The 27143-nt window shown below is 45.4% G+C and overlaps 1 protein-coding gene across 1 annotated transcript in view; it reads right to left on the bottom strand.

Annotated features, from left to right (window-relative positions):
• PRKG2 (protein kinase cGMP-dependent 2) overlaps window positions 1-26011 on the bottom strand; it is a 76876-nt gene extending 50865 nt beyond the window's left edge. Inside the window, exons 1-2 of the mRNA XM_081207045.1 lie at window positions 25668-26011; window positions 16320-16853 (exon numbers count right to left, since the gene is read on the bottom strand). Coding sequence (XP_081063171.1) covers window positions 16320-16840 — 521 coding nt within the window. The 5' untranslated portion in view covers window positions 16841-16853; window positions 25668-26011. The remainder of the gene's footprint in view (window positions 1-16319; window positions 16854-25667) is intronic.
• Between the last annotated feature and the right edge of the window lie 1132 nt (window positions 26012-27143).

Here is a 27143-nt window from a genome sequence, read left to right as displayed (position 1 = left end):
CCATCAGGTGGAAGCATATAAAGTGATTCATCCAGAGATCCGTACAGAAAAGCTGTATTAATATCATGGTGACTAATGTGTAGATTTTCCTCTGCAGCTAGCTTGAGCATAAGCCTAATGCTCTCATATCTCACTGTGGGTGAGTAGGTCTCGTGATAGTCTTCACCTGGTACCTGTGCAAAACCTCTGGCTACCAATCTGGCTTTGTGTCTGACTATCTTGCCATTTTGATCTGTCTTCGCTTTGAAGACCCATTTGCTTCCAAGCAGTTTCATTCCTGGAACTACTGGAACTAGTTCCCATGTTTTGTTCCTTTCTAAGGAATCAAGCTCAGCCTTCATGGCATTTAACCATGGCTCAGCTTCCTTTGAATCCAAACCCTGGATTTCTTGGAAACTTGAAGGTTCAAATACCTTCTTGGAGCTTTTAACAGCTGTTACTGCTATCGTAGCAAACTCATCAGCAAATCTCTTTGGAGGTTTGCCTTTTGTGGCTCTCTGTGACCTACGAATTAGCCTTAAGTCTTCAACACTCTCCTCTTCCTTCTTAGGAGAAAAACGACCTATTGTGAACAATGGTTCCTCCAATTCTTGATCAGAGCTTTCAGAGGGTCGCATAGAGGCTTTCGCACTCTTGAAATCCTCTGAATCACCCGATTCAGTTTCAGATTCAGACTCAGAACCCTCATCAGTGGGTGTGGGTTGTCGTGGTTGCTTTTGACTATCCTCAGTCTCATCACCGTCATCAGGATAACATTGGAAAATTCCCACATTTTCCCCCCACTTTGCATTGTACTCAACACTTCTCGTGAGCTTAATTGTCTTAGAGTCAGTCATCATTATTCTGTAAGACCCTTTCTGATAACCTAGAAAGATACCATGCAATCCACGCTTGTCTAACTTGGAGTTTTGTGGTGAGTGAACCCACATGTCCGAACCAAAAATCTTCATGTGTTTGATGTATGGCTTCTTGCCATACATCTTCTCATAGGGGGTACAACCAATCGCTGAAGATAACCTGCGATTGTAACTGTAAACAAAACACGAGAGAGATTCGGCCCAATAACTCTCTGGAAGGTTGGCATCATGCAGCAAGGTTTTTAACCCTTGAAGCAATGTCTGATTTGCCTGTTCCGCAAGTCCATTCTGCCATGGCGAGCGAGGACTAGACAAATCGTGTTGAATTCCTTTCTCAGTCAGAAAAGCTTCAAACTGCTGAGAAGTGAATTCTCCCCCGCGATCACTAAAAAGAGTCTTTATCTTCTTACCATGCACATTTTCCAACCAAGCACAGAATTCCTTGAACCTAGGAAAAGCCTCTGATTTCTGCTTGAGATTGTAAACAAAAATATACCTAGAAAATGCATCAATGAGAACCATGAAGTACCTATTTCCACCCAAAGAGGGCGCTAGTGGACCAACCAAATCAGCATGAACAACCTGGTATGGTTCTGTAGCTTGCCTACTAGACACCTTACCTTTCGCAGCCATTTTCACCTTGTTTGCTGCGCATGCCTTGCACTTCATGTGGTACTTGCAGGGTTTAATAGTCATACCTTCAACCAAGGCAGGCATTTTAGATACTGCCTCAAAATGCAAATGACCAAATTTTCTATGAAAATCATGAATACATTCTGCATGCAAACTTTTGTTAGAACCTGCAATGCAACAAGTGTCATCCTTTTCAACATCATCATAATACAAAACAAACAAACGGTCAACATATTCAGCATGCAATACATAATCATTTTTCTTTGTGATGATGCACTTCTTGTTCTTGAAGGACACTTCAATGTTCCGCTCATTCAGCTGTCCAACGCTGAGCAGATTATGTTTGGCGTCTGGCACGTAAAGCACATTCTGTATCGATAAGTCCAAACTGTGAAGAACAACAGTTCCGTAGCCTTTACTGGGAATAGTGTGGTCATCCGCCTGGTGAATCGCACCTTCCTGCGGCGTAAAAGACACAAACAGTCTCTTATCGTTGCACATGTGGTGAGTTGCTGCTGAATCAACAACGAAGAAAGATCTAGACGTCTTCTGGACCTCTGCAACCTTTGGAGTGAAGCGTGAAACCATAGCCTTGTGCTGCGTTGTCCTAGACACCGGACCTTTGCCTTTGCCTCGGCCTTTTCCACGCAATGAGCTTTCGCTGCGCTGCTCTGTCTTGGCCCTGGGATATCTGCATTCCCTCTTCATATGGCCTAGACGTCCACACGAGTAGCATTTCACTGCCTTCAAAGCTTTGGCGCCATCTGGTGGTTCCACTGCACTAAGGGATGACGTCTGTGAAGACTCCCCCTTGCCCATGCAGCTAGCACCCCGGCGATCCGCTTCATTTAATATCACGGTAGTAACAAAGTCCACTGTCAGCTGAGCGGTTGGCTGCACAGCAATCTGGGTTGCAACAGACTCCCAACCTGAACCCAAAGATTGTAGTATCATGAAAGAATACACAGCCTCTGGAAAGTTGAGTCCTCTCTGTTGCAGCTCATGTCTCAGATTTTGCATCTCCATAAGATGTAAACGCACATCTCCACCTTCAGCAAGAGCCATATTATGCAGCTTGTTAAAGTAAAACATAGTAGATCCAGCTTCTGTCCTTAAGTGAGCCTCTCTCAAAGCGTCCCAAATTTCTCTGGCTGAGGTCTTATCACGCAATAGACAGAGCTCTTCTGGGGATACTATCAATGTAAGAGTTCCCCTAGCTTTGGAATCTTTATTTTCCCATGCATCTGTAACTGGAACTGGGGGGGTTTCTGTAATCACCTCAAACAAACCCTCTTTCCGCAGAATTGCCTCTGCATATAGAACCCAGTCGGCATAATTTTTCTTGTTGAGCTTAGGAATCCCACAAGCATCCTGAAGGGCCATCATAACTCTGGCATTAGCCTTCAGCGTCATATATGCTGCTTTAAATCTTGCTGCGTCACTGCTGCAGCTGCTTTATTCCAAAAGCGCACTTAAAAGTTACTTTCGATTTCCCCAGCATAGTAACTTGAGCCTGGGAGCCTTTTGCCTATTCCCGGCAAAACGGCTTTAAAAGTTCAAAGTCCAGTCATTAACTAGAAGCTGGCAGGCTGCCCGGAGCAGTAGCACATACCTCATCAATCACTTTTACGCGCAGAGCGATCTGTCCCTCTGCATTCCGATCCTTTGCCGGCACTCCGATTCGACTTCTGGGCCCATAACCACGTGTTGATTTAAAGCAGAGTCTCGTGCCCAGCGGAAGGATGAGGAGTACGTGCTGCATACTCTATATTGCTTTTATTTACAGTTCAAAGCTGGTATATTACAGAAAAACATCTTGCCTCTGCCGGAGCAGAAAATGCATCCTCTCTCCTCAACAGCTTGGAGAGAATCACACAGTGAAAAACAGGAAACCAGTGTACGTCACATCCAGTCTCCCTTTCCCGTGAGAAACTCCAACAGTACAGACTGTGGAATGTAAACACCTGTCTCGTGACAAGCCCTTTCGCTGCACGGTGAAGGAAAGCAGAAACCAACATCTTTCCCCTCCCTGGGGGAGGCAGGGAGGAGGGAAGAGTGGTGTGTTCTTCTCACGCTTGAGGAGGATCGCTGATAGTGACCTAGCCTGTATCCTGCCGGGAGACGCAGACGGGGAGGTCAACAAGGAGCTCAAGCCAGGTGCCTGGAGAGTGGCCAGTTTCCTCTGATAAGGCTTGAGAAATCCGACAGGGTTTGCTCTTTAGCATTTCTTCTCCGAAAGATGTCCCACAAGGCAGGGGAAGCTTAGGGTCAGAGTTTTCCTTCTTCTACATGGGCTACCTTCCCAGGTTGATGAGCCCCACCTGCCCCTCGCTTCCCTCTACAACACGTGCAGAAACCGCCTTCTTGACCATTGGACCCACCATTGGTCTTGTCCACAAAATCTGCCAGAGCCTGCCTTTGCACACAGGGCAAGTTCTTAACACACCAAGGGTTTGAGACCCATTGGCTACCTTACAGTAACTGTGTGAAACACTCTTTAGGGTGAAGAGGGGGAACCTGCAGCTCTCCAAATGTTATTGGAACAACAACATCAAAAGGGTCATAGGTTCTTCATATCAACACTGCATGAAACATGCACTGTATGAGCCCAAGAAACTGAGAAACTGAAATACATTTATTCATTTGCAAATGAAGGGATCCGAATCCACATCTACCGTATTTTTTGCTCTATAAGACGCACCAGACCACAAGACGCACCTAGTTTTTGGAGGAGGAAAACAAGAAAAAAAAATATTCTGTATCCCAGAAGCCAGAACAGCAAGAGTGAAAGCAGCAATCCCTCTTGCTGTTCTGGCTTCTGGGTTAGCTGCGCAGCCTGCATTCACTCCATAAGATGCACACACATTTCCCCTTACTTTTTAGGAGGGAAAAAGTGAGTCTTATAGAGCAAAAAAATGGTAGATAACTTGAAGGGCAACCTTTGCCCCGGAACACCGTGCTTTCATTATTGCCTGTGTGAGGCTCATCCATCTAATGAAGCGAATCTCAACACAGCACTTTGGAAGCTCTCCAGGGTCTCTTCCGACTTGGATTCATAAAACAAAGTAAAACTGTCCCAGGGAACGAGGCTTTGCTGCAAAATCTCCAGAGGGCACCTTAAGAGTGAGTGATCACTTCCCGTTTTGCAGCTTGATTCATTTGCTTTATTACCTGTGCAGCAAGCTTGAAAACGAAGAACGGCAATGATAAAAGCCTAGAAAAATAAAATCAGAGGCACAGAAGTCGTCGCGTTTCCTGGCCAAAATAGAAACTTGGGGCATTTAGGAAACTTTAGGCCTAGCAAATCACATTGTATATAGGTCACAATGTTCATCTGAAAACAAATTTTCTAAGTATAGGCTAACTCCCACTGCCATCTTGCATAAGTGGGTTTTTTTCTTCTTTACATCAGGAATTCCTAATTAGACCCAAATATTAAACATTTCGACAGAGTTGGCCAATGCATTAGATATGGTCCCTAAGGGACCAATTCAGGCTACCTTATCATTTCACTCTCGTGACGATGGTCCCTCATGGAAGCTGGTTTTCCTCATTTATGGTTTTGGTTTTCCCCATTTATGGGGTTTCTATGGCTTAATTGTCTTGGTTTTCCATCTTTACTTCCCCCACCCCATCTGATCCTGTTATATCTTAAAAGCACTGTAGGAAAAAAGCAAAATACGAGAGAGAGAGAGAGAGAGAGAGAGAGAGAGAGAGAGAATGAGAATGAGAGAATGAGAATGCATTACTTCATAGAACTTGCCGCTTCCAAGAGGAGACTAGTTTCTGAACAGTACAGCAAGTTCTCAGTGATGGTTGCATGGCTAGCTTCAGGAAATAGCCTCCTCACATGAAACTGTGATATGCTGCAATGTGTCTCCTCTCTAGGCACCAAAGGTAATAGCTGGAGTGCCAAACCAGCATTGGCCCAGTTTCTATGAGGGATGCTGCTGCCAAGGGGAAGAGAGGTCAAGACTTGGCTACCTCCCATCTGGTCCTGGTCGTCTGATGTTACCACTAGGGCAGACATGGCCAAACTTGGCCCTCCAGCTGTTTTGGGACTACAATTCCCATCATCCCTGACCACTGGTCCTGTTAGCTAGGGATAATGAGAGTTGTAGTCCCTAAACAGCTGGAGGGCCAAGTTTGGCCATGCCTGCACTGGGGGGGGGGCACACTGTAGCTGCTCTCATAGAATCATAGAATCATAGAGTTGGAATAGACCACAAGGGCCATCGAGTCCAACCCCCTGCCAAGCAGGAAACACCATCAGAGCACTCCTGACATATGGTTGCCAAGGTCTTTAAGCAGAGGCTTGACAACCATGTCAGGAGTGCTCTGATGCTCTCACATGGCAGAAGGTCATTGCAGAAGGGCCTTGAATATAGCTGTCAACTTTTCCCTTTTCTTGCGAGGAATCCTATTTGGAATAAGGGAATTTCCCTTTTAAAAAGGGAAAAGTTGACAGCTATGGCCTTGAAGGATCTATACAGAACTGCTCTTTGTTCCAATCCACTGTTACACACAGCCTATATACTAATGAACCAAACGTATAGTCTATTCGTTTCCTAATTATTACTTTCCTATCAACTTACTCCCCACTCCCATTGCCAACAATTCAATTTGTAATTTTTATTTGCACGGGTGTGCTTATTTATTTCTAGGGACATAAAGAAACATTAACTCTATTAAAGGCCCGTCTGGCGCAGTTACTTTCTCCCTATAAACGTTGATTGATGAAACAAAAATTACAAACTTTGCCCTGCTTCCCCATTAAATTTTCTCAGGGTAGTAATTAGTGGGTGCATAATCGTAGACAATCACCTGCATTATATGATATTGAAGTGGGGGGGAAACACAAATTACGAGGTTCAAACATCAAGAGCTGAAGGAAAAATGGAAAACAAAATTGCAATGAGGAATAAAGAGAAATCAAGGCAAAAACTAAAGGAATTAAAGGGACAATCCACTGGGACTCTCTCCTGCATAATCCCATGGACATTAACGGGAGCTGAGTTGTGCATTATGCTGCTCTTATACAACTCCCATTCACTTCAATGGGGTGCATGTAGACTCTCGCAGCAGACGAGATAATAATAATAATAATAATAATAATAATAATAATAATAATAATAATAATAATAATGTGGTGCCTCGCAAGACGAAATTAATTCGTTCCGCAAGTTTTTTCTTCTTGCGAGTTTTTCGTCTTGCGATGCACGGTTTCCCATAGGAATGCATTGAAAATCAATTAATGCGTTCCTATGGAAACCGCCTTCAGACCAGGTCCGGGGACAGTCTGTCCCCCGACCTCTTCTGAAGGCTGGGGGGGCAAGGGCTTTTCTTCCCACCCCCAGCATTTTAAAAAACCCCGGGACAGCGGAGGACTTCTCCGCTGTCCGGGGCAATCTTAAAATGCTGGCGGGCGGCATTTTAAAATCGCCCGGGACAGCGGAGGACTTCTCCGCTGTCCGGGGTGATGTAAAAGCCCCTGGGAAGGCAGGCAGGGGGGACAAAGACTTTTGCCCCCCGCCCGCCTTCAGAAGAGGTCCTGGACAGCTTCTCCCCACCGCCCCTTGCTTCAAAAGAGGTCTGGGGACAGCGGGGAAGACGCGCTGTGCTTCCCGCTGTCCCCGGACCTGGGGCTGCGGGGAGAAGATCGCTTCTCCCTGCCGCCCCTTGCTTCAAAAGAGGTCCGGGGACAGCGGGGAAGAAGTGCTGCGCTTACCGCTGTCCCCGGACCTCTTTTGAAGCAAGGGGGGTGGGGAGAAGCGATCTCCCCGCAGCCCCTTGCTTCAAGAGAGGTCCGGGGACAGCGGGAAGCGCTTACCACTGTCCTCGGACCTGGGGCAGCGGGGAGAAGATCGCTTCTCCCCGCCACCCCTTGCTTCAAAAGAGGTCCAGGGACAGCGGGGAAGACCCGCTGTCCCCGGAGCTTGCGGGGCAAGCTTCGTTTTGCGAAGCAAGCCCATAGGGAAATTTGTCTTGCGAGGCAACTCGAAAACGAAAAAACCTTTCATTTTGTGAGTTTTTCATCTCGCGAGACGTTCGTCTTGCGGGGTACCACTGTAATAATAATAAATTTATATCCCACCCACCTGGCTGGGTTTCCCCAGCCACTCTGGGCAGCTCCCAACAGAATATTGGAAACACAATAAAACATCAAACATTAAAAACTTCCCTAAACAGGGCTGCCTTCAGATGTCTTCTAAAAGTCAGATAGTTGTATTTCTTTGAGGGCGTTCCACAGGCTGGGTGCCACTACAGAGAAGGCCCTCTGCCTGGTAGAGTGGCAGGAGAGACAACCTGCCTCACACTTCCTAAGGCAGCTTCCCCAACCTGGTGTCCTCCAGATGTTCTGGGCTACAAAAGGTAGATGTTGTGAGAACTTATTATTGCTTAGACCAGGCTTTCTCAACCTCGGCCCTCCAGGTGTTTTTGGCCTACAACTCCCATGATCCCTAGCTAGCAGGACCAGGGGTCAGGGATGATGGGAATTGTAGGCTCAAAACATCTGGAGGGCCAAGGTTGAGGAAGCCTGGCTTAGACACTTATACTTTGAGCTTGGAAGTATAAACATCCAGTGTCTATTTTGCAATGATCTGAGTACTTCACAGCCCTTAATACATTTGAACATATTTCTTCTAAATGCCAATTGTGTGGGTCCCTATCTGGACATTAGGGTGGCTTGTATCAATTTATACGTTTAAATTAAAATGGATGCACAGGCTTCTTCCTCCCCCCCCTTTTTCACTTTCCCCCCTTTTCTCTGTGTTGTATTTTTTCTGTTTTCTTCTTTGTTGAATTGGTTATTAAAAACACACACACACTTAAATCAAAATGTTCTTTTTTTTAATGCCAACTGAAAATATTCCAAGGCCAACTACCCTATGCAAATTAGATGCAATGGGAACATTTTCTCAGATAAAAATCCTATGCACATTATGGACTAATTTGCATGGGATTTCCCCACCCCCAATAAAATTTTCCAATTCAATTTTTTTTCCAGGAAACCCATATCACTGGTCCTATGGGACTGATGTTAACGACAAACAAGAAGTGTGCTCCCATGCTTATTTCATAGACTGGAAGACAGTATAATACAGGGATTAGCAAACTTTTTCAGCAGGGGGCCGGCCAACTGTCCCTCAGACCTTGTGGGGGGCCAGACTATATTTTTTTTGGGGGGGATGAACGAATTCCTATGCCCCACAAATAACCAAGAGATGCAGTTTAAACAAAAGGACACATTCTACTCATGTAAAAACACGCTGATTCCTGGACTGTCCTTGGGCCGGATTTAAAAGGCAATTGGGCTGGATCCGGCCCCCGGGCCTTAGTTTGCCTACCCATGGTATAATACTTTGCCAGGCATTTCCTTACAATTTATTCTAGGAAACCTTGGCTTCCTTTCCTCATATTGTTGCTAACAATAGGCATGCAACCACAGCACAGTGAAAAATGTGGGGTGAGGGGAGAGAATAGAACAACCCTTCCTTTATTTGTTCCCTCCCTGATCTTTATTGTAATTATTATCATCTTCTCTGGCACTTTGGCTATCCTTCTTTGGCAATCTACGAGCAGAGAAATATGCCCATTCATACACTGGAGGAGGTCATACCGTTTGTGACAGCTATGTATAGTTCGAGGTTCAAACAGGGCTGCTGCAAACTGTACATTTCATTTATTAGTACAGTGGTACCTCGGGTTACATACACTTCAGGTTACAGACTCCGCTAACGCATAATTAGTACCTCAGGTTAAGAACTTTGCTTCAGGATGAGAACAGAAATTGTCCTCCGGCAGCAGCGGGAGGCCCCATTAGCTAAAGTGGTGCTTCAGGTTAAGAATAGTTTCAGGTTAAGAACAGACCTCCGGAACGAATTAAGTACTTAACCCGAGGTACCACTGTACTTCTATTTCATAGGCTATGTTTTCAAACACACCAGGAATGTGCTTCAAAAGCCAGATCTGTTTTACGACGGGATGGGTCACTCTGGCACTCATCTCAGTGATAATGACATGTTTTGGAAGGGGATCTGTTGTTTGGAAGACACTTCGAGCTCAGTCTCTGTTGCTTGGGGAGTTGGGGCGGGAGAGAAGCTGCTAAATCCAACCTAATAACTGTAACTTGAGATAAAAACCAACTTCTTTTTCCCCCATAACATATCTTGGTTTTTCCCTTGATGTCCTACAGGCACTCTTCCTTGGGCTCCAAAATATATTCTTATCATTTAGATTTCTTACTCGCCCTTCCCCACAAGTACGAAAATCAGAATTTGGCACCTGCCCTGGCAGTAGACAACCTGCTGGCTGCATTTTGTGTTTTTCTGTTCGGTTGAGTAGACTGCACTAATAAATTGCCTTTTTGCAGGGGGAGGAAGATGCAGAGAAAAATGGGGCTGTTGGGCCATTGCTCTACCTAGTTTAATATCATCTGCTCTGACCCGCAGGGGTGCCCCAAGGTTTATGGGATTTCCTAGTGATAATATCCAAGTTCCTTTATGACTGGAGATGACAGGGGTTGCCTGGGGTCTTCTGCATGAAGGGCAGTATTTTTAAAAAATGCCTACAATAACTACATTTGAAAGACGGGCTTAGCAAACATTCAGTGACAACAGCTTCCCTTGAAAAGGGAAACAGATCCCTTCGTAGCTCTTTGAGAATGGAATCATGCACCTACTCGAGTAGGACCCTGGTAGAGACACATGCCCGACTGGCATGTTCTCTCCCTCCTGGTTGATTGTTCGGGAGCTTCAAAAGCTTTCTTCAGCCCGAACATCACAGCGACCGATGCCAACCGACACCGGCACACTTAGGAATCCTCAGAGTCTTTGCAGCTTGCGTAACAGACCTCAGCAACTCAGCATTTTGGCTAATCTACTTAATTTAGATATAAACACACATGGGAAACTACAACATGGCTCCCTCTCTCTCTAGCATCAGACAGCAAAGAGAAAGAATAAAGGACAATAGTCCCACTTCACAGAACACAGTAACACAAACATCCTGTCTCTGTCACTTCCCACTTTGTGGAGTCAAAACAGACACCGTCAAGTGATAGACAATAATCCCATGACTGCAATCATGGAGCAGGAATTCTAACACTTTTCACAAGGGTGAATGGTGGAGAGAGCTTATTATGCAAGACTAGACTGGACTGTGTGGAGGAGGAGGATGCGAGTGAGCATCTCGGAGAGGTCACAGCTTGCTGTGCTTTCAGGTCAATCAATACCAAAGCGAGTGGAAAAAGTCGGAATTGCCTGGGGAATTTTGCATGCTTGTAGCAATAGCCGAAAGATCATCTGACTAGATTGCATGGTTCTCTACATGCCTATACATTCACCCTTCGTATTTACAAGGAAGGAAATGGACATGCCACTTTGAAACACGGGGTACATAGGAAGCTGCCTTATACAAATTGAGGATATCGGTCCTTCCAACCCAGTGTTTTCCACACTGGTTGGCAATAGCTCTCCAGAGTTTCAGACTGGGGGTATTTTCAGCCAACACAGAATTGAACTTGTGTCTATCTGCATGCAACGGCACTTCCAGCATTAAACTGTTGAATTTATTAACCACATGATTTTATTGGCACTTCTGTCACTATAAGCCATGTCCCTTAGAGATGATGGGACAGAATGACCTTTTATTGGCATCTACAGAGCAAAACACCAAGTGATGGACCAGATTCCTGTTGGCTCTAATGACTAGTCTGGCAAGCTTGACATTCTGGCTTCTTTTTAAAAATAGTCTCCAGCTCAACACTGGCGAGTCCGCAAGCCAATGCACAGAGCAAGAGGTCTGCTGCACCTTGCCGTCTGTCTCTTAGCCAACCCACATATTTTCTCCATGCAAATGTTAAGCCATTTCAACAGGAAGAATGCAGCTGGCCAGCTCAGGAGCGTAATATCACTCACACCTTACTAACTATTGTTGTCTATTCACACATCCTGTCCCTTGCAGTCTTGTATGCTATTGACTGAATTGCACCCCCAGTTTGGTGTGTTGCCTTTAGAAGGTCTCTAATGGCAGAGGGAATGAGATGTTCTGAGCTTTCTTCTTAAAGGTAAAGGTAAAGGTAAAGGGACCCCTGACCATTAGGTCCAGTCGCGGACGACTCTGGGGTTGCGGCGCTCATCTCGCTTTATTGGCCGAAGGAGCCGGCATACAGCTTCCGGGTCATGTGGCCAGCATGACTAAGCTGCTTCTGGCAAACCAGAGCAGCTCACGGAAATGCCATTTACCTTCCCACCGGAGTGGTACCTATTTATCTACTTGCACTTTGATGTGCTTTCGAACTGCTAGGTTGGCAGGAGCTGGGGCCGAGCAATGGGAGCTTACCCCGTTGCGGGGATTCGAACCACCGACCTTCTGATCGGCAAGTCCTAGGCTCTGAGCTTTCTTCTTAGGGTGAAGTAAACATACTCTTCCTGCTTGTTTGCTGTCTGAAATAGGAGTGTTCAAGTCTCAAGGAAGTTGCTTACCTCCCTTTTGTCTCAGAATCTGGCTTTGGGAAATGGACACAGAACTCTTAGAATTATGTCGCTGTGCAACCATCATGTCCTAAAATCCAGGGCAAAGAAACTTGTTTTCTTTTATATTTTGGGTTCCAAATAAAAGCACAAGAGCCTAATAATCCATATAATTATTATTTACCACATTAACAGCCCTATCGCTTAGGCTTTTGTTATACATTTAGCCCATGCTACACACACTAGAGGTATACAAATGTTTTGGTTTGATATGAGAAGCAAGATTTCTCAAATGTTTGAAAGTTGGCTTCCTGGCACCTATAACTCCCCTTTTAATCTTATTTCAAAGGAAACGGCAGAGGGTGCAAGGTTAGGAAACTGGAAAAAAATACCTGCTTGTCTCTGGCTCTCTCATGTGGCCAGTGGCAATTTAATGCTGTTAACTTCAGGTGGTGAGCAGCTATCCACCTTATTGCTATATCTGCAGCTCCCGGGGAAAGGCCCAAAAGGGGAAAACAAAAACCTGCTATTGTAGAATCTTCCTTGCTTAACCATGCAGATTTGAGTTTCTTTCCAGTGGAATCCAAACTGCAGCTGAATTTCATTATGTAGTCTCCAGAGCTAATTGCACTGCAAATTCAGTTATAACCCACAGGAGTCATAGCCTCTTTCCATAACTAGTGGACAAAGGATATGTTTGCGACCCAGAGGATCAATGGTGCTCCAGTTTCCCTACAGTGGTGCTGAATACTTGTGGCCAAAGAACTGGGACTGAGTCTCTGAAAATCCCAATGCCCTAAATGGAGGCAATGGCAGAGAACAAAAAAATGCAACCGTTAGTTCCTAGTTCCTAATTCTTGTAGTACATAGCCTGTTTTAAGCTGAAACTGCTTTTGTCTTACTAAAAATATACATCTAACAAGTGTGCCACCAGCTTCCCTCTTCAAAAAAGTGATTATATTATTATTATTTAGTCACTGAGCACAATGGACCAACCAATAAAAACCTAAAAAACCACATCCCTATACCCCCCGTTCCCCTTCACCCATGTGAATTTGGGAATTTGAAGTATTATTTATAATATAAAAGCTTTAATATAAAATTTCTAACTGTGTTATATTTGTATACAGGAAAGAGAAGCAAAGAGAAGTTTAGAGTAATTAGGTATGTTTTAATTTAGTTAATTATGTAACAGGTTTATATTAGAAAATGAATATGGATGTTGAATTTGATGTTTGTAATTTTTCTTTTTCCGGTTTTGGAAATAAAAAATTAAAAACAAAACAAAACCACATATCCATATAAATAAATGACAGGGCATAGGAAACCTATCCCACTAAAAAGAGGCGACAGGTACTTGAAACTGCTCAAATTAAAGGCGCAAAGCCCAGGTAAAAAGGAAAACAATTTTCTTGTTCCTAAAAATAGATAAAGTTGGTGCCATGTGAGTCTCCCCGAGGAAAGCATTCCACATCCAGGGAGCCACCACTGAAAAGGCCCGTTCAATGTTCTGTCTAAAATAGGCTCTTAATATACAGTCACCATTTTGTTTAAAGTCAACATACAGTCATACCTCATGTTACGTTTGCTTCATGTTGCGTTTTTTCAGGTTGCGTCCCACGGCGACCCGGAAGTACCGGAAAGGGTTACTCCCAGGTTTCACCGTTCGTACATGCGCAGACACGCAAAATGACATAATGCACATGTGCAGAAGCGGCGAATCGCAACTTGTGCATGTGCAGACTCACCACTGCAGGTTGCGTTCCTTTCATGTTGCAAATAGGCCTCCAGAACGGATCCCATTTGCAACCAGAGGTACCACTGTATAGGGAAGAAGTTCTGGACACTGCCTTATTTGGCTGAGACATAGTATCCAGGGACGCGGACTTAGAAAAAATATTGGGGGGGCCCGGGAAAGCTCATGAATAATAAATAAGCTCATGAATATGCAAATAAAGTGGCTCCGGCCCTAAATAGGGCAAGCCACGCCCCCCCAGCCAGCCGATTGGCTGGCTGGGAGGTGTGGCCAGTCGGGATTCCCCTGTTCTCGCGGGATTTCCGGCCGGGGCTCTCCGATTAGGGCGCGCGGCTGGCTGGCTGGCGAAGGAGCAGTGGGGAGGAGGCGGGGGACGGCGGCGGCGCTCTGCTGGAAGGGCGCCCGCCTGAGATTATTGGGGGGGCTGAGCCCCCCCAAAAATTTTTTTGAGGGGGCTCGAGCCCCCTCAAGCCCCATGGAATCGGCGCCTATGATAGTATCACAAAGTCTGTGAGCGCTGTCATTATGCTGAGACCTAGGAACTGCTTCTGGAGTGAATGAGGCAGCCTTAAAGAACAGTTCCAGAAGAGCATAGTGAGTGGGGAAGAAGACAAAGAAGAAAATGAGTATGCCCTGGAACAGAATGATACAACATCAAAAGTCTTTAGTGCACATGAATTCTTACTAGCCTATCTGCTCAAACAGACCTATGCCAGCCATCTGTGGTGTACCAAGGACCTGAGAAGAAGAGAATAAACTCTCCCAGTTTACAAACGCTTCTCTGCTTCAGGGTCTGAAAGCAGTTCTTACAAGGGCAGCAGATGAATGGGTATTTGAAAGCCTGGGTTAATATTTAGTTTTTTTCTGTGCAGTAACAGGCACCGTCCAGAAAAACCTGTCTATTGTGCACAGCCAGCACTATTATTCCAGAAATAAGTCCAGAAATAAATTTGATGGGCAATAAACACACAGTTTAAGACACACATTTAAGCGTAATCTACCACACCCATTTGCAAACACCAAATGGGCATTATTGAGGGGAGCACCAACCACCACCTCCCCATTTTGGGCTCCTGAAGTCTCACATTCACTAGTTCACAAGCCTTGCACACAAGCTCCTTCTCATCGAAGCCCAGCCCAGCCTTTCCCTTTTGTCCAACTATAGGCAAGTTCCTCAGAGACAGACACTCCTTTTCGCTCGACATCTGTGCTCCGAAGATTTATAGCTTTGCTGTGGCAGCATGAACAAAAAAGGCATTCTCTTACGCTCAAGGTATACCTCTTAACTAAACAACAAAGTACAGCGAGGCAGTGTGATCCCAAGGCCACCCTGAAAGCCCATGCCAGCTATGAAAGCCCAGGGCACATTGTGGTGCAATCTTTTTCTGCCCCAGATGCATTGCTCTTCTTGCTGCAAAGGTTCTTAGAGAAGAGGCGGCTGCAAATGCATTCCTCTGCACAACCTCAGAGCCTTCTCCCCTTTCAGCTGCTCAGCGGCAGACAGGGAGGGGAATCAGAGGGCTAGGGGCAAATCTGTCTGTATGAGGCATTCAAACCTCCCCACACACTTGTGGTAGTCTACCGGCTCCTTGCCCAAATTCTATAAACAACCACAAGCGTGCATCTAAAACCGCAGCATTAGAGCTGTCTCACACACTTACAGCTATCACAGCAGCAGACAACTATCCTGTGAAGGATCAAGGTAGATAAAAAATCAATGATTTAAAAAAAACACCCAGATTTTTTTATTTAAATAGATTCCCCCCCCCATTTCAATCAGATTTTTTAAAATTTCAAACAGATTTTAAAAATGAAATGCTTTTGAAGGAAAAAATCTTTCTAAAGATAGTTTTCTATTGTAGTTACATTATAGTCCAAAGGCTATTCATCAGGAAATAAGGATTTGTTTTAAGTTTTTCATGTTTGCTAAAACTCAGTCTAAGGGGTTTGTCTGTTTTTTTAAAAAAAAATCGTTTAACCACATCAGTTAACAAACATGGATACATATGCTATAATGTTATTGTTTGAGTGAAATAAACAAATGAAACCTTCACCTGGTTGTGAATATTATACCAGCAAGAATGAGTCTTTCTGTAAAAAAAAAAGATTAAAATAAAGTCTGACTGACTAGTGATTTAAATCATGATTTAAATTGATTTGACTTGAATCATGATTTAAATTGATTTGACATGAATCATGATTTACCGTATTTTTTGCTCTATAAGACTCACTTTTCCCCTCCTAAAAAGTAAGGGGAAATGTGTGTGCATGTTATGGAGCGAATGCAGGCTGCGCAGCTATCCCAGAAGCCAGAACAGCAAAAGGGATTGCTGCTTTCACTGCACAGCGATCCCTCTTGCTGTTCTGGCTTCTGAGATTCAGAATATTTTTTTTCTTGTTTTCCTCCTCCAAAAACTAGGTGCGTCTTGTGGTCTGGTGCGTCTTATAGAGCAAAAAATACGGTAAATTGATTTGACTTAAATCATGACTTAAATTGATTTGATTTAAATCAAACCCACCCTGTGAAGGATGTACCTAGCTATACATACTTTGGTGCACACACCAATCGGCCCAGCACAGCGCAGTGTGCCCTCTCACCTTGAGGCCTTTCTGACTCTCGCCTTTTCGAAGGAGAAGCGAGGCTGCTCGCTCAAGTCGTACGTCCGGCTCGTGGGCTCTGCAGACACGCCTTCCTTCGCGCCTCTCCTCCTGTTGCTGCAGGGGGCTGCCTGGTTGGCCCTGGGCGCTTCTTTAAGAGGGGAGAACAGGAAGGGGTTTGTCCCCTGGGTGTCCACAACATCCTGCAGTTTGTTGAGCTGGATGCATTTGCACTTTAGCTCTTCGGTGAGGTCGGCAATGGTCCGGGTTTGCTTCGCCAGCTGCTCTTGCAGCTCAATGATGTGGTAGTTCCTTTCGTGGAGCTCTTCTTCCTGCCTCTTCAGCTCCCTCTCGAGCTCCCAGATCTTGCTCCTCAGAATATCCGCCGCACCTGTGATCGTACTGATGTTCAGACCTGGGTCTTTCAAGAACTTGCTGCTCCCTGAGCAGCCCAGAGGGCAGTTTCCCACATGACTGTCTGGCCTCTTCAGGTACTTGTGTTTCACTGACCCATTTCCCATTTGGGCAGGTGACCTGGACAAAGGGAAAAGAAATAAACCCAGTTCAAAACCCTCGCTCTGATAATGGGATCAAACAACCGGAGCATTGTTTACCTGAAAGGCGAATGCTAAGACTGGCAGGTTTTCTCACTGCACAGAAAGGAAACTTCAATCCTTTTTTTCCCTCTTTAAAAAAAATAATCCATCTAGCTGGAAGTCAGCTTATGTGCCGCTGTGCATTTCAAACCGACGTCTCATGCAACCTGCTGCTGCTCTTGTTGAGCATTCCAAAGAATTTCACACATTGAAACTGAAATTCTAGTGTCAGGCTGCTAGAAGGAAATAAAACCAAATAGCAACATTGGAAATGTGGGAGGTGGGGAAAAAATAGAAAAGAAAAGTCAACTTTCTGCTGCAAGAAAGCTACTGGTGTGGTTTTGGAAAAGTAGCAGTTATGTTTTGATGTTTAAGTCCAAATCTCTCTCTCTCTCTCTCTCTCTCTCTCTCTCTCTCTCTCTCTCTCTCACACACACACACACACACACACACACACAAAACAAACAAACAAACAAACTTCCAGGTTAGCGCCATCGGCGAATGGCGGAGTTCCTCCGACTGGAGGAACTGGCTCCGTGGAAACTGGGTCTTCCCGCCGCGGCGAAGGTGGGGACCCGCTAGAAATCCCAGGCGGAGGAAGCCTGGGAATGTGGGGTTTGGCAGGGCACCAGGAGCGCCCACCCCTATGCACCGGGAACCCCATTTTGGGGCTCCGGAGTGAAGTGGAGTGAGCGGCGCGGTGCTGCAAACTGATTGCTACTTTCACGGAGTGAAGCCGCACAGCCATTGCCGGAGAGCGCTGACTTTTTCCTGTGGACAATTGGATCTAAAACAAGTACCCGTGAGTAGAAACGGAAAATTGGATCAAGAAATATCTTAATTTGGCACCGAAGCGGGAAGGTTCAAAACAGGAAGTCCGCCTTCCGCTTTTTGTACCTAGACTGAAGCAAAAACCTTGTAAGCTAAAGTCTGGAAAGTCGTTTAAAAAGTTTAAATTTCCTTCATTTATAATTACTGAAACCCCCTTGGAAGCAGGAGAAAAAGGGGGGGACTTTGTTTAACGCCTGCAGGAGTGGGAGTGAAGAAAGATAAGTTTCCACCGTCTCTAACCTGGGAACGGGGTGTCAGAGACAGAAATTCTTGGAGAGGTTCATTGACTGTGAATAGAATACTTTGACAGATAGCTAAAGAAGAGAAATAAATTGATTCCAATGTTGCCTTCTGCATTCTAAAGAAACAAAATATCTGAAAAATGAAAGTAATTTTCCTTTGTTGGACTTGCCTTAAAAAAAATGGATACAAATAGAAATTGTCTCCTCTAGAGGGAGTTTGCTAAATTGTTGCTGCGTCTACTTGAGGACTCTACAGCTGTCAGATTAAGATCGTGGGACCAGTCCTTTTTGACCTTGACTAAATATGAGCTGGGAGGAAGTTTTGGTGCTTGCTTTATGCAAGACAAGTGCCTTGCTGGAACAGATGCATGAGAAGATGGATTTGATGAATGAGAAAATGGATTTGTGGTTAATAACTGTGGACAAACAGGGAATATTGATACAGAAACTATTCAGGGACCAACTCAGGAACCTGTACTGATTGGGCAAGTGCAGAAGATAATGGAGGAGGTTGCGGTTGCACCCCAAATAATACAAATGGAGAGACCCGAGGCCCTACAGGAGTATAAGCCACTGTCTTTGAAGATTGAAGTTGGAGTTGGCCAGGGGGAGTCTGGAGCTGAGGAGGTTCTTAACTTTGGAGAGACCTCGAAATATGTTTTTAAATATTTTTTGGACTACATTGATGATTGTGGGGAGTGGGACTCTGGGGAATGGGCTGGTTGGATGAAGGGAGACGAAGATAATTTTGGGTTGGAATCCCCCAGAGACCTACTCCCCAATGAGAAAGGAAAGAAACTAAGAAAGAGACCAACAAAAGACAAGGAAAAGTGCAAGTATAAACAAGAAGAAGAAGATCTGTGGAAGGGACATGGAAGAGACTTAAGGGCCTCGGACATTAGATTACCAGGTTGATGGACTAGATGGAATGGACAGTAAGGACTGACACGACCCAAGACCAGGAAGAAGAGACGTTGGATGAAGATTGGAAGAAAATTTATAAAGAATTTTTTTTTTCTAGGGAATTAGCCTAAAATTAATGAACATTAGGGAAAATGTTGGAATGAAACTATATGACTCTAGTAGAAAAGATATCAGGAGTTATGTATAATCGAGTATTAAGCGTTAAGCTCTAAAGTATTTTTTGGTAAGATAAGGCTAAATAACTTAAGGTAATTTGAATAACAGAATATGGGGAAAGGATGGAAAAGATTTGTTGAGTTAATTAATAGGTTAAATTGTCAAGATAAATTATTTAGTAAAAATGGAGAAAGATGGAAAGAATTTGCTGAAATAATCAATCAAACTAGAATACAAAAAGGGAGGTGTGAGGAGGTCAATGAAACAAGCAAATGGAAGTTAAAGATATGTAATATGGGATTTGTGTCTTTTTTCCTTCTTTTTTATCTTTTTGCTGTATTGTAGCATTGGTTTTTATGTCTTTTTCTTCTTCTTGTTTTTCCCCCCTATGTATTGTAGTGTTGTTTTTAATTTTTTTTCTTTCTTTTCTGTAATTTTGAAATTATTAATAAATATTATTTTAACAAACAAACAAACAAACAAACAAACAAACACATGTGTCAATGACAGAACTGGAACATCATTTCAGCTTGCAAACATGAAATGTTGAGCTACCAAACCTACGCATGGCTCAAAAATAGATGAGAACTGTACTCTCCACACTATGACTTTCTCCAAAGAATCCTAGGGAACTATCGGTTTCCCACCATAACTTAGACCAGAGGTCAGCAACCATTTCCACCCATGGGCCAGTCCACCGTCCCTCAGACCTTGTGGGGGGCCAGACTATATTTTGAAAAAAAAATAAAATGAACCAATTCCTGTGCCCCACAAATACCCCAGAGATGCATTTTAAATAAAAGCACACATTCTACTCATGTAAAAACATGCTGATTCCCGGACCATCCGGGGGTTGGATTGAGAATGCGAATGGGCCGCATCTGGCCCCCAGGCCTCAGGTTGCCTACCCCTGACTTAGACAGTTGTTGCATGAGGCTCTGGGTCTCAGGTAGTGGTCCCCATCCCCTTTTCATGGGCATCTGTAGTCAAGGATCAGACTTGGGAGCTTCTTGAATGATAAGCTTTAGCTGTTTTGTTGCCGTTTCAGTACTGGGCTATATAGCATAGTGAGTCCTGGATTTCATGAAAGGCAGGCAGGTAGTCAGAGGCTGCGTCAGACTTTTGGTGCCTACAAAGTTTCCTATCACAGAAACTCAGGAAGGTGCCTTACACAGAGCCAGACCACTGGCCCATTCAATTCAGTATTGCGGACACTGGCTGGCAGAAGCCTGATCGCCAGGGTTTCAGGCAGCAGCCTCTCCCATCTCAACCTGGAGAAGTCAGGGACCGAACCTGGGACCTTGTGCATACAGGGCAGATTTTTCCACCACAGAGCTAGGGACCCTTTCCCTAATCTTTCCTTGCCTCTCCTTCTTTCTCTCTCTGGTCTGCTCCAGCATGGGGAGGTTGTGACACAGGAGACTCCCAATCTCACTGCTTCTCCAGCTCCCTTCTGAAATTATGGTGGCCCTTTGGACACCCAAAACGAAGACCCTGTGTGGTTTCTCCCAACATCTCCCAGGAAGACTGAAGCTCACTCTTCCACAGAACTGCCAGCAAGGTGCTGACGTTGCCTTCTGGGCCATTATTACATCTTCCTTATCTCTCTCCATTCAAAAGGGCTTGTTCCCACACACACAAGGGATGCAAATGTATGTTGTCTGCAGTTTGGTGAATGCTCATGGGGGAGCCACAACGGGACTCAAACTGCTCATGGATAGCCTGTAGCCAGTGGCGTAGCGTGGGGGGTGCAGGGGGGCCCGGCCGCACCGGGCACAACATCTGGGGGTTAGGGTTAGGGGGCGCAAATTACTTGCCTTGCCCCGGGTGCTGACAACCCACGCTACGCCACTGCCTGTAGCTTATGCTTGCAACTGTGTCGAGGCCTGAGCTATGGAGGCCTGGAAGAGAGAGCAGTGTAATAGGTTCTTCTTCCTTACGAACACTCTCTCTCTCTCTCTCTCTCTCTCTCTCTCTCTGTGTGTGTGTGTGTTTGTGTGTGTGTGCATGAGAAAGAGAGAGCCCTGTAACATTATCTCAGTGCCATCAACGCACGTTGATTTGTGACTTCCGTGAATGGCTAGCAGGGATGTCACTGTGATTGATGGGTGGCAATGAAGTTGCAAAGGACTCCGTGGGCTGTTGTTGTTGCTCTGCAGACTCTCATGCTGTTTTGCTGCTGGAGGAGCATAGCTCGCTTTTTCCAGGGCACCACCAAAAGCCTTGGCAAAGCACCGCCACAAGCCCAGCTGCAGAATTAGCCTGCTCATTCTGCTCTCTGTATTACCACACAAGTTACCCAGGTTCTAAAATATGCATGTCATTATTTATAGATTTGCATCTATTCCGGGCTGCACGTCTGGGCTAGAGAAAGAAACACTTAGTGGGGAAATAGCATTGTTTGGGGTAGTTTGGACCACATGGCTTTCAGCCAATTGGTCCTATGTCTCAATGATTGGGGGGGGACTTGCTTAAGAGCAGGTCATCTCCGGCCTACCTCCTGGGAATAACAGATTTGGATATTCCACAAAAGAGGAAGGTTATCTTTTTATATGCGACGGCGGCAGCAAGAGTTTTGATCGCAGCAAAATGGAAGAGTAATGAAATCCCCTCTATTCAAGATTGGATCCAAAAGCTGACGGAATATGCTGAATTAGATGGTTTATCAGAAAAAATAAAGAAAAAATCAAAACAGGAATTTGTTTCTAAATGGGAGGTTTATAAAGAATATCTGAAAAATAAATATAGTAGTTTAAATTCTGTTGCAGCATTCGAGGAACTTCAGAAATAGTTGTAAGGTAGATATAAGAAATCAGATTTAATGAGAATAAGTTTAATTATGAAAAAAATGTGTATTGGCAATAAGCAATATGAATTTGAAGTATGGAATAGACGGGAGGTTGGGTCTTTAGTGTTAAGGCCAATAGATGTTTTATTGTTTGCTAAGAATATTATGTGTCTATGGTTATTTTTGTAATTTGTGTATAATTTGGTATTTGTGTTTTTTGTTTGTTTTTCTTGTTGTATAAATAAAAAACTTTAAATTAAAAAAAAAGAGCAGGTCATCTCCCCGTAGCTTACGGTGGGGGGGGGGGCATGTCAGTGAGACAATGTCAGACGCCTTTGTGGCACCTGAATTGTGATGTTCCAATAGCAGGATTTTAACCAATGTTGTCAGCAGTAATGGGAACACTGTGTGTGTTTATGACAAAAGTGTCTCTCACTAAATGTAAATGAACTGTGAAAAAGACTGTGAATTGAAAGCGGAGGTGATAGGTGTAGCTTTCCCTGTTTTGTAACACACACAAAATCCTTAATAAAAAGTAATTAAAAAGAGAGAGAGAGAGAAACAGTTGTGCAAAAATTCAGGTGCCCAGAAACCATTTGGAAGTTAAAAGATGAGCTGGGCAACTGGCTCCACGTATAGCTGTAAACGTTTCCCTTTTTTAAAGGAAAATTCCCTTATTCCGAATAGGATTCCTCGCAAGAAAAGGGAAAAGTTGACAGCTATGGCTCCATGTGTAGCTGTGGACCATAGGAGCGAAGGAAGATTATCTCAAGTCTGACTGCAGCCCCCCAAAAGGTAATGACCCTATACCAGCAAAATATGGCTGGCTTCCTACCTCTTGCAACAATTTTTGCACTATTCTTGCAAAATGCCCAATGTGAGCCAAGTTGAAACGTACATTTACAGCCCGAGTTGCCCAGTCTCTTCCCAAAAGGTTCAAGCTGACAGACACAAGACTTCTCATTTCATCCTCAACAGAGTCCTGTGAGGAGGTTAGGTTGACTGGTCCAAAACAGACCAGAAAAATTTGTGGTTCTCACTGGAGCCAACCAGATGCCTGTGGGAAGCCCACAGGCAGAAATGGAGCACAACAGCTCCCTCCCCAGTTGTGATTCTCAGAAGCTGGTATTGTGAGACATAACCTCTCTGACAGTGGAGGTAGACCTTAGCTATCACAGGAAGAGCCTGCATAGCTCAGTTAGAGCGTGGTGCTGATAAAGCCAAGGTTGCAGGTTCGATCCCCGTATGGGACATCTGCATATTCCTGCAGTAAAGGGGGTTGGTCTAGTAGATCTTCAAGGTCCCTCTCAACTCTATGCCTAGGCATCTTTCATAGTCCAATCCTCCATAAATTTCTCTCATCGTCTTTTAACAGCCAACCGAGCTGGTGGCCATTACAACCTCTTGTGGGAGCAAATTCCTTTGTTTTGCACTGTCCTTCACTGCGCAAAGAACTACTGCAGAATCATATAATAATAATAATAATAATAATAATAATAATAATAATAATAATAATAATTTATTATTATTTGTAGCCCGCCCATCTGGCTGGGTCTCCCCAGCCACTCTGGGCGGCTTCCAACAAAGATTTAAAATTCATTAAAATGTCAAACATTAAAAACTTCCCTGAGCAGGGCTGCCTTCAGATGTCTTCTAAATGTCAGGTAGCTGCTTATCTCTTTGACATCTGGTGGGAGGGCGTTCCACAGGGCAGGCACCACTACCGAGAAGGCCCTCTGCCTGGTTCCCTGTAGCTTTGCTTCTTGCAGTGAGGGAACCGCCAGAAGGCCCTCGGAGCTGGACCTCAGTGTCCAGGCAGAACAATGGAGGTGGAGACGCTCCTTCAGGTATACAGTGGAACGTGAATCTGTTCTTAACCTGAAGCACCACTTTAGCTAATACGGCCTCCTGCTGCTGCTGCCACGTCGCCGGAGCATGATTTCTGTTCTCATCCTGAAGCAAAGTTCTTAACCTGAAGCACTATTTCTGGGTTAGCGGAGTCTGTAACCTGAAGTGTATGTAACCTGAAACGTATGTAACCCAAGGTACCACTGTACTGGGCCTGATTATGCAGAGGAACCACGAGCGTCATCTAGTCCAACCCCCTGCAGCATTGCAGGAATCTTTCGCCCAACGTGGGGCTCGAACCCACAACCTTGGGATTAAGAGTCTCATGCTCTGTTGACTGAGCTATTTGCACTGCCATTCCTGAACCTTCCACATGGCCAATTTGGGTGGGTTTGAGCGATTGAATGGGGATTCGAACCTGTGCCTACCTGGTCCAAGTGTGATACTCTACAACACATGGACTTGCATACTAAAGAACTCTGAAAAAGCAGAGCCACTTCAGCTTTTCCAGAAGGGTCGATTCCCCCCCCCCCTTCACCTCTAACAGTGACACTAAATAGCTAATAAACCATTGGTAATGACCATATAGAGAACAGGAGCTTGCTGCTTTGAAAACTCTTCCATCTCTCTCCTTTGCTGCTATGCTATTTAATTAACCAACACAGGGACCAGTGTGTGATCAAGTCACATCAGATCTTCATCTCCTCCTCTCCCCTATCCTGCAGAAGCAACAAGGATACATGTGCTTTTAGCTCCAAGCAAACATCTCCATACTACTGCCCTTCCTGGAGGTGATACAATTACTATAATCTCTCCCATCAGTGGTTATTTAATCTATGCATATAGGCATGTTATATAAACTTGATTTCCCCCATTATATACCAACAGAAAAGGAGAAAGCCACCGGCATACAAGCATACATGCATTTTCAGCACTGACACTTGGGTGAAGCCCCCACCCTGTTCTCTCCCCCACTCCCCACCCCCATGGAAAAAGAAACACGAAATAACATCCCACTTTGTACATGAAACCCTAACACAATAAACTTAGAAGTGTTTTTTTCATTATCACCTTGAGATGGCGGTTCAGAAGGCAATTAATAAATCAATGGTAGTAACAGGAACAATAAATAGCAGGATGAGATAAAGCTGGAATGAAGTCCCTCAGACATGTGACATGGTACTAAATGTCTTCTACATTAGGAAAAATCCTAGCTCCAGCCATGAACATGGGTGGAATGCCAGGACGCTGGACTCCTCAAGAAAATCTGTATGCAATTTGAGCTTTAAACATGTCGCACTCCAGAGAAGCCCGCTACTCCTTCCTTCCAGCACAAATCTCTCCCCCAGCAGACAACTGCATGGCCAACATCGCATAGTTGTGAAGTTCCCCCCTCCCCTCTCTTATTGCACATAGATGGAGAGCAACCTCGCATCTTTCCCCCACCCTTTCTGCTGGAGCCATACAATGTAGGTGCAAATAAAGTAAATAATAATTGTGGTATTGCTCTCAGCTAGGTCAATTAATAAATTGTTAAGAGCTGGGTCCCCAACACACACACACACACATGCCAGATTCAATCAACGCACGCTTGAGGTAGCGCAGAATTGCTGTTTTTAAAATGCACATTTGCAGTACTAGTTATCCTGGGTTAATTAATGCAATCACCTGCTTTGCAAACAGAAGGTCTCAGATTCAACACACACACACACCCCGCATCCCCAGGTAGTGCTGCGAATATTCCCAGCCTGAAATTCTGGAGAGCCCCTGCCGGCCAGTGTAGACAACACTGACTCGAGTGAAGGCAGCTTCCTCCGGGATGCGTCTGCACACGCAACAAGCGAGCGCACACGTGAAGCGTCAACGCGCGTCTGGACCCCGATTTCTCCCCCCGAGCCTCCATCCGCTCGTCTCCAAGAGCCAGGCTCGCCCGGCAACCTTCGCCAGCTTCGGCGGCACTCACCTGTCCGGTCAGCCCTGGCTCCGGCCACTGCCTTTCCACGGACGCAGCCGGCCTCTTGCCCGAAGCCGCGGGGCCCAGAGAGACAGAGGCAGGCGGGCGGGAGGGCGCGGAGGCTGCGAGGGACGGGCAGCGCGTTCTGCGGGCACCGCCGCTGCCTCCTAGCTCCAGCCGCGGCTGCTTGTAAGAGGCGGAGGTGGCAAGGGCTGCTGCCTGCCTGACTCTCTCTCCGGCGCGCAGGGGAGGGAAGGGGAGGAGAGCGCAGGCAGGAGCCGCCTCCTCGTGCCAGCCCCGCCGCTTGCCCTTCGCTCGAGGCCGGGAAGGAGGGAGGGAAGGAGGGGAGCCGGCTTGCCTGGCGCTCGGTGGGGATAAGAGCCCCGCCACCGCGGCCGCTCATCCCCCGGGCCCGCGCGCCAGGCTGCTTGAATCCCCGGAGAGCGCGCAGCGGCGCATAGCTAGAGAGGAGGAGGAGGGGAAAGGAGCTGTCCAGCAGGGTTCACACGTGCAGAAGGTCAGCTTCTCCCTGCAACCCGCCTCTCAGCCAGCGGGGATTTGCACGTGTGAACGCGCCACCAGCACAGAGAAACAGGGCTGGGCTTTTCGATCAGCTGCCCCCCAAGTGCTTTTCCCTGGGGTGGGCCGTTCACACTTTCGGTTGCTGCCAGGGTTTAAAAAGAAAGCCACCTAGTGCTGAGATGTGTGTGACTGAGAACGTGTGAATGGAACTAATGTTGACTTGAGTTGTGTGGGTGATGACCCATTTCACACATGCAGCTTGGTGCTTGAGGGTGACACGCTGAGCATTGTGCAAGCATCTGTGTCCCAGGTTCGAATGCCCTTACCAGAATTGGGATCACGACCTCTGCCTGGGACTTTTAAGGTTTCTTTCACATGTTATAGAACTGTAAACCCCTCTGTGGGGTTTGGATGGAGGTTTGTATATAAATGTAATAAATAATAACAATAGTAATTTATATACTGGGAAGTAACATGCAAACTTCTGTGTAGGTTGTCACAACTATTTCAAGCACTACAGTTCCCATAGTTTGTGGAGTGGGGGTGGGGCTTTAAATGTGCTTTAAATATATGGTATGCATGTAGCCTCTGCCTTCACTTTAATGTAGGAGTCCTCAAATTGTTCCATAAAATTCTTCTAATTGCTGCCTCTGATCAAAACAGAGTGCTGTCCAAGCAAACTAACTCTAATAGGAGCATTCCTCAGAGGCCTGCCCTACCTTCCCCCCTCTTTCTCATTATATTTTGTTCTAATTAAAAATGACAAAGTTATTACATAAAATGCACTAATTGTGCCTTTTGCTGCTTTCTTGGTTGGTACTTGGGAATGCAAATCCTGTGGATGATACAGTGAGAATTATGCAAAGAGGGGGGGAGGAAATGGGTCATATAAAAAACTTTGCATAATTAAACTACTTTGTGCAGAAGGATATTGACAAGGAAACAAACGGCAGTAGGCCTCCC

The sequence above is a fragment of the Podarcis bocagei genome, assembly GCF_964188305.1.
Source record: "Podarcis bocagei genome assembly, chromosome: 9".
NCBI lineage: Eukaryota > Metazoa > Chordata > Lepidosauria > Squamata > Lacertidae > Podarcis > Podarcis bocagei.
This window is presented reverse-complemented; position numbering and strand designations above follow the sequence as displayed.